Below are 12840 nucleotides of genomic sequence, written 5' to 3' on the forward strand. Positions count from 1 at the left end.
AACATCTGCTTGCCTAATCTCTGGGCTTTGCTTTCTACCTAAGGAATCCTAGACTCTCCATAGTTTCTAGGCTAGATAATCATGGGCACTACCCTAGTCATGAAGAGTCACTAACTCTTAGAAATATTACTTTACTCCTCTAGGCTAATCCTTAAAAAGAAGGGAAGGGTTAGAAGATCTCAAAGGATTCTTCTGGAATTAAAATTTTGCTGCTCCCTAGCTATAGGGGCTAAATGCTGTCCTGTTGCCCCAGAAATTCCACATACACATTTTTTTAGTTCTGTGTCTACCTATCTCTCCCCAGCCATCACTTCACCTTTAATCTAGTCAGTCACTTTCCTCCCTGACAGAAAAACCTTGGACTCAACTCCTGGGACACTGGGGTTCAAGAGATGAGCTTTTACCTTCTAGGCCCCCATTATACTTCCTGGACATCTCAGCACCATGCTCTCTCTCTAGCCCTCATGTATTTGTTCTCTCTCCCCCTTTATAATGCAAATTCCTTGAAGTCAGGGAATGTCTTGCTTTCTTGCTTTTGTATAACCAACTTTTGACAGAGTAACTTGCACACAGTAAGAAGTTAATAATTATTTTATATTTCTGCCAATCCTCCTGTCTTCTAAGCCAGTGGTCTCCAAACTTTTTAATTCCTATTGGCAATTTATAGTCTTAGGAAGCTGTATAAAATATTAAAAAACTTAAGTGATTTGTCCATGGTTTTATATATATATATCAGAGGTGGACCTTGAACCCAAGTTTTCCTGGCTTCAAGGTCAGCTTTCTATCCACTGATCGATACCGCGTATAAAAAACAAACAAAAGGATATTTTTTAAAATAAGATTTTCATTTCATTTTATAAAATGAAATAATTTAAAATCACTTGTATTATTTATAGAGAAAAAACCCTTATTAAATATTTCCAATATTTTTAGTGAAAATTTTCAATATTTTAGTGGAAATAATAAGCTTGAAAATTCATTGGTTTTTTTGTTGGGTTTTTTTTGGAGGGGGAAAGGCAGGGCAATTGGGGTTAAGTGACATGTCCAAGGTCACACAGCTAGTAAGTGTTAAGTGTCTGTAGTTGGATTTGAATTCAGGTCCTCCTGACTCCAGGGTAGGTGCTGCCCCTCCATTATTAATTTTTTTTCAATATTTCCTTAATACTACACTTTGGGTTTAAATTCAGTTGATTTAGATTTTGTTTTTTATGGCTGTCAGCTGAAAAAGATGCCTCATTAATGTGAAGAAGAGTCAATTTTAAGCTCACTTGATCAGCACAAAAATTGTTCAGGCTGATCCACTAATTATGAAAAGGTTTCTGTTGAAATTTAGTTTCTAAAATTCTATCTTCCATGATGTCATCAGTTGCTTTTGCAAATACTTTGAATAGTGTTACATTATTTTTTTTAAATCAGTGAAATTCTTTATTAGAAAGATTTTTGATAGTTGGTTGTTGTTGTTTTGCAATTAGTCATGACTCACTCTTTGTGACCCGAATTTGAGTTTTTTTTTTTTTGGCAAAGTGAAGTGGTTTACCATTTCCTCTCCAGGTCATTTTACAAATGAGGAAACTGGGGCAAAAAGGGTTAAGTGACTTGCCTGGGGTCATATAAACTAGTAAATGTCTGAGGCCAGATTGGAACTATGACTCCAAGGCTAGCACTCTATTCTGCACCACCTAGTGGCCCCTTTAAATAGCTTAGAAAATAATTGTTTCCAACTTTGTTTTGTTCCACATGGTTAATATTCAGCAATCAAAGCTTCATTTTTTAAATATCTTGCTTTATGATTATATGGTATCACTGAAGGCTCTGTATAAATTTTTTGATAAGTGTCATCTTTAATGATAGAAGTTATTACAGTTCAGTATTTCAAATAATCGTCTTGATAATTTTGGCTGGGGGAGGGGGGACAGATATTCTGTCGGATCTTATTAGATCATTGTTTTTACCTTTACCTCTCTGAAAGAAATTTTAGCTCTTTCACTTCCTTGTTCACATTTCCCAACACAGTGTCCCCTCTGAGTTAGTCAGACAATTTTTTTTTCTTTGAGTCATAGGTTCAGTCCCCAAAAGATTGCTATCCTGAGATCTAGGGTAACTATTCTTTTGTAGGTAACTATTTTTTTTAACACTGTAGTTCTTAACATCCCAATTGGTGTGCTTCTCATTAATTAGTCCATGCAATTAGTTCAAAGCAAAAATATTTAGTGGGATAGCATAGTAAGAGTAGTAGCCACAAAGCATTTTCCTCATAAAGCTGAAGCACACTCTCTCACAAATATACAAAATATTCATGGGGAAAGTGTCACTTAGATGATGTGATAGTGTGGTACATATATGAAGACAATATAGTCAAGAAAATTGACAACTTCAAAACTGTGGGGAGAATAGGTAGGTAGGAATGGTTGGGAGAGTAGAACCAGAGATAAGATAGACTTAAGACTGGATTATAGTGATGTTATGTGATAGCAATGCTCTTTACTCAGAACACAAAGGGAGTCTGGCCATAAGACACTGCTTTCACTAAATATTAAATATTGCTTTCTTCATAATGGATGTTTTTTAAGGTGGGGCCATGAAGAAAAAAAAATAATTTGGGTTCAGGGTTGGGGAGGGCAGAAAGAGAGAGAGATATCAATACATAAACAGAGAAATGGAAAGGACTATCAAAAAAAAGCAATCTAAAGTAAATGCTGCAAAATTACAAGCAATAAGAGAAAGGAATAAGAATTCATGAATCTTAGGAGCTTAATTAAGCAAGTTTGGAGTTTCCTAAATTGTACTCTCATGAAGGAAAGTCAGAATATGGGGAAAGAATGGGTATAGCTCTTAAATTAGAATGTGATAGAAGCAACATTTACCCCACATAGACTAGGGTAGAATTATTTTTCTTAAAAGGTTCGATAACATCCTCAAAATTTAATTGGTTCAAGGAACAAAAGATGGAATAAATCAAACAATAATTAAACATATATTAAGTGTATACTATGTGTCAGGCACTGTGCTAAGCTCTGGATTCATCAACATAGATTCATGAATGACCATGCTTGTTGGCCACTGTGGCAAATTCTGTATGACATAGAATTGGATGGATATTCATTGGTCCTACTTTGACAATGCTAGGATAAGAAAAATAATAATTCTACCTGAGTTAACATGTAGTTAATGTCATACCAAATTAACAATTAGGCATTTTATGAAAATAGATTAAAAATAAAATAAAATTCTTTTGGAGAAGAAAAATTGTCTAAAATTTCAAAGTAGGGGGCGAAATCAAGGTGGCAGAGTAGAAGCAGGACCTCCCCACTGCTCTGGCTTCCACCTTCCCCAATACATATAAAAAGGGGACTCTAAACAAACTTTGGAGCTGTGGAACCCACAAAATGACACAGGTAAGCTAACGAGCCGCTGAGGAGAGCTTGGCAGGCTGGCAGGAATCAGCCAGCACAGAACTCTGGGAGTTGAGCCCAGACCTAGGCTTTAGCCCCAGAGTGGGCATGACCAGCCACCAGCCAGAGGGACTCCAGATAAGCAGCAGCTGTGACCTTTTCCAGATTTATCAACATATACATGCGAAGGACAAAGTGAGAGGTCAGCGCAGTCTAGATTTTAGGACCCAGTAAGTGGAAGTGCGTGGCTTTTGACCCCTGGGGCAAGAAGCCTCTGAGATGCCAGCACAGCCAGCCAGTGTCATGTGGCAGCTTCAGCTCCTAGCCTGCAGAGTGTAGGGGGACCAAACACCAGTCTGAGGGGTAATTGCTCTTTCTTTAACCTGCTTGGATCTGGATTGCAGCCTAGGGTGGAGGTCCTAGGGTGTGTGTCCAGCATGCCAGAGCTTCTGGAGAACTCAGAGAAGGCACCCATCTAATACCTCTGACAGCTGAGAAAACCCTAGCATTTGGAAGGAAAGCTCCCCTGTCTGCTGGCAGAGTCCTACTGTGGCAAAAAGCCCAGGGGTAAAGAGACCAAGGGGCAACATGACCAGGCAAAGGAAAAAAAGCAGACAGAAGATTCTAATATGAGACTCCTAATTTGGGGACAAAAAGGAGCAAAGCATGGAATAGGAAGAAGACAGTGAAGTCAGAACTCCTGCACCAAAAGCTTCAAAGGAAAATAGGAACTGGTTACAGGCCATAGAGGACCTTAAGAATCAGGTAAGAGAAGTGGAGGAAAAATTGGGAAGAGATGAGAACAATGCAAGAAAATTATGAAATGAGAGTCAACAGCCTGACTGAGGAAAATAATAACTTAAAAAAAGACTGACTCAAATGGCAAAAGAGGCTCAAAAAGGCAATGAGGAGAACAATGCTTTAAAAAGCCCAATTTACCAGATGGAAAAAGAATCTCAAAAGCTCTATAAGGAGAATCATTGTTTCAGAATTAGATTGCAGCAAAAGGAAGCTAATGACTTTATGAGAAATCAAGATGCTGTTAAACAGATCCAAACAAATGAAAGAATAGAAGGCAATGTGAAATATCTCATGGGAAAAACCACTGACCTGGAAAATAGATCCAGGAGAGATAATTTAAAAATTATTGGACTACCTGAAAGCCATGACCAAAGTAAGAACCTAGAAATCATCCTCCAGGAAGTTGTGCTTTGAGAGAAAACTGCTCTGATGTTTTAGTACCAGAGGGCAAAATAGAGATTGAAAGAATCCACCAATAACCTCCTGAAAAAGATCCCATAAAGAAAACTCCTAGGAATATTATAGCCAGGTTCCAGAATTCCCAGATTAAGGAGAGAATATTACAAGCAGCCAGGAAGAAACAATTTGAATATTGTGGAAACACAATCAGGATAACCCAGGATCTGGCAGCTTCTACAATGAGGGATCGAAGGGCTTGGAATATGACATTCCAGAGGTCAAAGGAGCTGGGATTAAAACCAAGAGTCACCTACCCAGCAAAACTGAGTATCACATTTCAGGGAAAATATGGTCATTCAGTGGAATAGAGGACTTTCAAGCATTCTTGCTGAAAAAACCAGAGTTGAATAGAAAATTTGACATTCAGATACAAGAAGCAAGAGAAGCATGAGAAGGTAAACAGGGAAAAGAAATCATAAGGAACTTATCAAAGCTGAATTATTAACATTCCTACATGGAAAAACAATAATTGTAACTTATGAAACTTTTCTCAGTAGTTGAAGGGATTAGAAATATATATATATGGGCATATGAATACATATGTGAATGTGTGTATATATGTTTACAGGTATACATAGATGGAGGGCACAGAACCAATTTAACAGGAAGGGATGATACTTAAAAGGTGAAATTAAGAGGTCAGAGAGGAATATAATGAGAGGAGATGGGGAGAGACAGATTGGGGTAAACTATCTCATACAGAAGAGTCAAGGGAAAATGGTTACAATGGAGGGGAAGAATAGGAAGGCAAAAGGGAATGGGTCAAACTTATTCCCATTGAATTTGGCTTGAGGATAGAATGAAATACACACTAAATAGAGTATCTCACCCTCCAGGAGAGTAGGGGGGAAGGGGATGAGAGGGGGAATGATAGAAGGGAGGACAGGCTGGGGGGGGGAGGGTAGTTGGAAGCATCCACTTTTGAAAAGGGATGGGATAAAAGTAGAGAATAGAACAAGTGGGAGGTGGGTAGGAGGGAGGGAAATAAAGTCAGTGTTTTACAATATATCTACTATGTTATTGTTTTGCATTAGCCATACATGTACAACCTATACTGAACTGCTTATCTTCCCAGTAAGGGTGGGTGACAAGGAAGGGAATGAATCTGGAATTCAAAGTTTTAAAATCAAATACTCATATACATATATATATTTATATATATATATATATATATATATATATATATACATACTATTATTAATACTATTTTACATGTAATTGGGAAATAAGATATACAGGCACTGGGGCATAGAGATCCACTGGAAAAGTCGAAAGGGGTATGGGAGAAAATATGGGAGAGAGCAGATTGGAGAAGGGGATATCCTGTGGGACTGCTATCTTGGGGTGGTGGGTAGAGGAATAATGGGGAGAAAATTTCTAACTCAAAATCTGGTGGAAATGAATGATGTAAATAAGAAGTTAACAAAACATTAAAAAAATAAAAAAATTAAATTTCAAAGTAAATGTATTTTTAAAAGGGGTTGAGGGGACACTAACACTTCCAAATTTCAAATTATATTAAAAAATGGTAACGGGCAGGAGGGAGCCAAGATGGCAGAGAAAAGATGGCCACTTAACTGAGATCTACCCCAAAATCCTCCAAACACCTGCAAATAATGCCATAAAACAATCCCTAGAGCAACAGAATCCCCAAAAGGATCAGGTGAAATCATTTTCCCTCCAAAGACAATTTAGAAGGTTAGCAGGAAAGGTCTGTTGCACCAAGATGAGAATGGAGCACAGACCCAGCCCCAGCAAACCAGGAGTAGGCCTTGGAAGCCACCGGATCAGCAGTGGCAGGAGCTGATTATACAGCTCTCAGCCCACAGAGAGTTAGAGGGTCTCAAACAAGTGATCAAAAGGAGATTACAAAATTATCTTTGCTAGTACTGAGGCAGGATTCTGTTGCTTTGCCTGTACTTGGATATGGGTTGCAGTCCTGGATGGCAGTTCCAGGACGAGGAGGAACACTAGCATACCAGAGCTTGTGACCTCACTGGAGCAGGGATCCAGAGCAAAAAAGAGTACTTGTGGTCACTCACAGAACAGAGCACAGGCCAGGAGAGTGGTAAATATACCTCTCCTTAAATCACACCACCTTGGAAGAAATGAAAATTCATAGGTCCCTACAAGTTTCTCTGAAAGGAGCTGCACAAAAACCCTTCAAACTTGGGACAGTGTACTCTCCACCCTGGAAGCAAAACCCTACTTTAACAGAGAGTTAAAAGTCAAGAAATAGACTGGGGAAATGAGCAAACAACAGGAAAAAAAAAAGATCTGACCATATAAAGTCACTAGTGTCACAAGTAAGATCAAAACACACTCTCAGAAGAAGACAACAAAGTCAAAGTTCCTACATCCAAAGCCTTCAAGAAAAGTATGAATTGTTCCCAGGTCATGCAAGAGCTCAGAAAGAATGCTAAAAATCAAGTAATAGAAGTAAAGAAAAAATGGGAAGAAAAATGAGAGGGATGCTTCATAAAAAAATGAGTCAATGGCTTAGTAAAAGAGGCATAAGAAACACTGAAGAAAATAAGACCTTAAAAAACAGACTAGGCCAAATGGCAAAAGAAGTACAAAAATCCAATGAGGAAAAGGAGGTTAAAAAAAAACACTGAAGAAAATGATCCTTTAAAAATTAGAATTTTGCAAATGGAAGGAAATGAATTAATGAGAAATCAAAAAACTAAAGCAAACCAAAGAATGAAAAAAAAATACAAGATAATGTGAAATACCTCACAGGAAAACAACTGACATAGAAAACTGAAAGAAATTTAAAGTTTTTGAGACTACCTGAAAGTCATGATAAAAAAAAAAGAGCTTACACATTATCTTATAAGAAATTATCAAGGAAAACTGCCCTGATATTCTAGAATCTGACGGCAAAATAGAAATTGAAAGAATCCCATGATCACTTCCTGAAAGAGACCCCAAAATGAAAATTCCAAGGAACATTATAATCAAATTCCAGAGTTCCCAGGTCAACTAGAACATATTGCAAGCAGCCAGAAAGAAACAATTCAAATATAGTGGAACCACAGTCAGGGTAACATAATATTTTGTAGTTTCTACATTAAAGGATCATAGAGGCTTGGAATATGATATTCTGGAGGGCAAAGGGACTAGAACTACAGCCAAAAATTACCTACCCAGAAAAACTGAGTATAAGCCATGAGAGGGAAAATGGACATTTAAGCATTCTTAATGAAAAGATCAGAGATGAATAGAAAATTTGACTTTCAAATACAAGACTCAAGAGAAGCACAAAAAGGTAAACAGGAAAGAGAAATGACAAGGAACTTAATAAGCTTAAACTGTTTGCATTCCTACGTGAGAGGATGATACTTATAACTCATAAGAACTTTCTCATTATTACGGCAGTTAGATGTTACAAGGAGTATATATAGACAGAGGGCTCAGGTGTAAGCTGAATATGATATCTAAAAAATTAAAATTAAGGTACGAGAGAGAAATGTACTGGGCAAAATGGAAAGGGGAGTAGAATGGGGCCAATTATATAACATAAAAAAGCAAGAAAACACTTTTACAGTAGAGGGTAAGAGGGGGGAAGAAAAGGGGAAATGAGTGGATTTTTGATCAGAATTTCTTTGATCAGAATTTTGATCAGAAATTTGATCAGAATTTTGATCAGAAATTCTTTGATCAGAATTGGCTCAAAGAAGAAATACATAATATGCTCAATTGAGTATAGAAATCTATATTACCTTAAAGTGAGAGGGGAAGGGAAGAAGACAAGGAGGGGGAGGGTGATAGAAGGGAGGGCAGATTTGGGAAGGGGGTAGTCAAAAGCAAAACACTTTTGAGGAGAGACAGTCTGAAAAGAGAGAGAGAATGGAATAAATGGAAAGAGGCGTAGGATGGAGGAAAATGTACTTAGCAATACTAACTACAAGAAAAATTGAAGCAAATTTCTCTGATAAAGACCTCATTTCTCAAAATATAGAGAATTGAGTCAAATTTATAAAAATAAGAGCCATTTCCCAATTGATAAATGATCAAAATATATACACAGTTTCAGATGAAGTAATCAAAGCTACCTATAGTCATATGAAAAAATATTCTAGTTCACTATTGATTGTAGAAATGTATATAAAAACAATTCTGAGGTACTACCTCATATCTATTAGATTGGCTAATAGGACAGAAAAGGAAAATTACAAATGTTGGAGGGAATGTGGGGAGAATGAGGCATTAATGTACTGTTAGTGGAGCTGTTAACTGATTCAACCATTCTGTAGAGTCATTTGGAACTAAGCTCTAAAGGCTATAAAACCATGCATACCCTTTGACCTAGCAATACGACTACTATTCCAAAAGAAATTTTTTTAAAGAAAAAGGACCTAGACATACAAAAATATTTATAGCAGCTTTTCTCTGGGGGCAAAGAATTAGAAATTGAGGGGATGCTCTTAAACTGGGGAATGGATGAACAAATTGTGGTATGTCATTGTGATGGAATACTATTTTCCTATAAGAAATGATGAGCAGGATGCTCTCAGAAAAACCTAGAAAGATGTACATGAGCTGATGCAAAGCAAAATGTACTGTGTACAAAGTAACAGCAATATTGTAAGATAATCAGCTGTGAATTACTTGACTCTTTTCATCAATACATTAATCCAAGGTAGCTGTGTAGGTCTTAAACTGAAAAATGCTATCCATCTCCAGAGAAAGAACTGATGGTGTCTAAATGCAGATTAAAGACACATAATTTTTACTTTATTTTTATTTTTGGGTCTGTGTTTTCTTTCATAACATGACTAATATGGTAATGTTTTACATGACCATGCATGTATAACCTATATCAACTTGCTTGCTTAAAAAAAGAAAACAGTAATCTTAAGAATATTTCAATACTAGTTAAACTAGAAAGGCAAATAAGTGGAATGGATGATATAAATAGGAATCAGAAATAGGAAATAACCTAGTTTTCTATAAGTTCAAGAACTTAATAAACTCCTTGGAAATAACTCTCCATTTGACAATACTGATGGGGGGAGGGGGGAATGAAAAGCATTTTGGCAGAAATTAGGTTTATACCAATAGCTTCTAGTATGTATCACAATAAGTTCAAAAGAGGTATGCAATTTCAACACCAAAGGTCATACTATCAAGATAAAATTAGAAGACAATGGGATTAAGTACTTTTATCATTAGGTACAGTTATAACAACATGAATTCTTAAGTAAACAAGGAACAAAAGAAATCAAAAGAGGCAAAAGAAAATCATTCCAAATAAACTGAATTTAAAAGTTTCACATGTGCAAAATCAATGTAACTAGAATAAGAAGAGAATACATCAACTTGGAAATAATCTTGGCATAAAATATTTTTGAAGAGATTTTGATATCCAAAGACATAAGGAGCTAAAACAAATAAAGACAGCTAAACATGTCCTAATTGATAAATAGTCCAAGGATATGAATAAATGGTTCTCAAAATAATTAGAAACTTTTAAGAACTATGAGAAATATTGCCTTCAAATAACTTTAATAAAATAAATGTGAATTAAAGCAACTCTGAGCTTTTACCTCACATCTAGCAAGCTGTCAAAATTGACAAAAGATGAAAATAGATGAAACTTATAGAAATGTAAGTACATGTAAGAAAAATAAGAAAAAGAAAGACAATCACTGCCCTGAAGAGGTTTATAATCTGATGGAACAAGACAATACACAAAAGAAAGCTGAAAGTAAAGGGATGGGGAGAGCAGGAAATCAAGCAGAACTACCAATGGAAAATGAAGCTACCTTATTATTCAGATATCAATAAATAGGTTGATGATTGAACTTTAACACAGAATTTGAGTGCCACACAACTACTTTAGGAAATGAAATTCACTTTGGGATCTTCTTTTAATGGTTATAACTATGGAAATTTTTACCTATGCTATTTGATAGTGATATACCAGGTAACTGAGGATCTATGATTTCATCAGTGTGATTAATTCTTCCATCAATGCAGCCAGAAATCCTTCTGTGCTTTGGTATCTAGATAGTCTTCATAAGTTGATGTAACTGAAAACATTTATCACCTATTGACCAATGTTTTAGGGGTGTCTTTATATACTTGGGCTGGTCTTTCAAAAACATGTATGGAATCTATTATTCATCCTGTTACCAGAAGCCTTTCCAGTTTGGTAGGACCTACAACAGCTTGTATTCAGCTGCCATGACCTTCAAGAACATGGGATCAACTCCATGCCATGATAAGGGAATCAGAGAAGGATTTTAGCCAAGCCAATATTCTTAGGAACATTTAAAATTTTGTTTTAAACTTTAATGTGTCTGTTTATAATTTGGTTATAAATAATAATATAAGAGAGATCTTGGAATGATACCTGGATTTTGAGCAAGGATTTTAAGATTAGATAGTTAATAAAGTTTGATTAGATAGTTAATATATCTGGAATCTAACATCTGCCCCATATTCCCATTATTATATGTGAATGCCTCACCTGCCTTAGAAATATATACATGTGACTCTTTAGAAAGAAAGACAATTTCAGAATTACGAACAGAATGGCAGCTCAAAACTATGACATCACTGAAATTTCCAATTATCTCAAAACTGTTAGCTCCATCGTATGAAATCCAGATCTAGAGAGAAAAGAAAACAGCAAATGAAGAACTGTTATTTTCTGTATTTAGGTATTTTTCATTACAAAGTATTACAAAATTCAAAGTAATTATACAAATATTATTGTGTCCATTATGTAAAAAACTATTAGGTGTAGAGCAGGTGGTGGTATACACCAGCAGCAAAAATTCTTCACCCAGAGCTCACTGCACTGATGAAAATGGATGTCTGCTCCAAACAAGAAAGACACTAAGTATATACAGGCAAAAATGACAATCCTGCCAACAGGAATAAAAACACACCCAGAAAAGTAAATAAAAGCCAATTTGAAAAGGAAGTAAGAACACCAAGAAGTGGGAAAAAAGTCTCATGGGAGAGATAGCACTTGAGCTGAGATTTGAAGGGAGATGAAGATTCTGAGAGGTACAGAAGAGAAGGGAGTGCATTACAGGTGTAGAGGAAGATACTCTATGCAGATAAAAAAAGAGTTGCAAAGAAACTATTGGGCAAAACTCTAAATTTCTATTTGATTGATCTATTTAATATTTTGGCTCACTTTCCAATGAAATTAATCATATGGCATTAAACCCCCTATTTTGTTTTTTCCCCCATACTTTTGCAAATATGCTATGCTGTATTTTCATACATTTACAGGGGTATCAAGAGAAGTAATAATATTACATCCATATAGCACCTAGCTATTTAATAAATTTTTCTGAGGAAATGAAATATTTATTCATTAGTGAATTTTAATGATAGAAATGTAATTTTGACTCTGTAAATCATGATGGAAATACATAAAATATTCAAGGTAATGTCAGTGGTTAGAAATGTGCATTAATGACAGACTTAATTCCAAATTTGAGCCATAGCTATATTTATTCTTTTTATACCTAAGGCATAGCAGAGTCAAGAGGGTCAAATAAAGGGTAAAAATTGTCAAACTTCCCCCAAAAACCTCTACTATGAAATAAACATTTTGTTGTTCTCATTGTTGTCTTTCAGTCACGTCTGACTCTATGACCACAAAGACCATAGCATGCCAAGCCCTATCCTATACTATATCCCAAAGTCTATCCAAGCTAATGTCTTTTGCTTCCATGACACCATACATCCCATCTTCTGTCCTTTTACCTTCTATCTTTCTCAACATCACTTTATTTTCATGAGTCCTGTTTTATCATTATGTGGTCAAAGTATTTAAGCTTTGACATCAGTATCTAACCTTCTAATGAATGGTAATTTGAATATTCTTTGGCATTGGCCTGCTTTAGGATTGGGACATAGACTGATTTTTCCAATAGCCACTCTGAATTTTCCAAGCTTGTTGGCATGTTAAGTGCAGCATTATAATAGCATCATCTTTCAGGATTTTAAATAGCTCAGTTGGACTTCCATCATGTCCACTACCCTTATCATTATTATATAATTTATTATTATCAATGCTTCCTGAGACCCACTCAACTTCATTGTCCAAGATCTCTGACTCTAGATCAGTAACCACACCACCATGGTTATTGGTTTTGTTAAGATCGTTCTTGTATAGTTCTTCTATATATTCTTCTTACCCCTTCTTATCTCTTTTACT

General features: G+C 35.9%; 1 protein-coding gene across 1 annotated transcript in view; it reads right to left on the reverse strand.

The window, feature by feature from the left end:
* The window catches only part of LOC138175288 (cation channel sperm-associated auxiliary subunit beta-like), a 214697-nt gene that overhangs the window by 138003 nt on the left and 63854 nt on the right, over positions 1–12840 (reverse strand). Inside the window, exon 10 of the mRNA XM_069105681.1 lies at positions 11091–11272. Within this exon, the coding sequence (XP_068961782.1) occupies positions 11091–11272 (182 nt within the window). The remainder of the gene's footprint in view (positions 1–11090; positions 11273–12840) is intronic.

The sequence above is a fragment of the Petaurus breviceps genome, unplaced genomic scaffold, assembly GCF_028583685.1.
Source record: "Petaurus breviceps papuanus isolate PSGF00001 unplaced genomic scaffold, PetGlider_PUasm1.0 77, whole genome shotgun sequence".
Taxonomy (NCBI): Eukaryota; Metazoa; Chordata; class Mammalia; order Diprotodontia; family Petauridae; genus Petaurus; species Petaurus breviceps.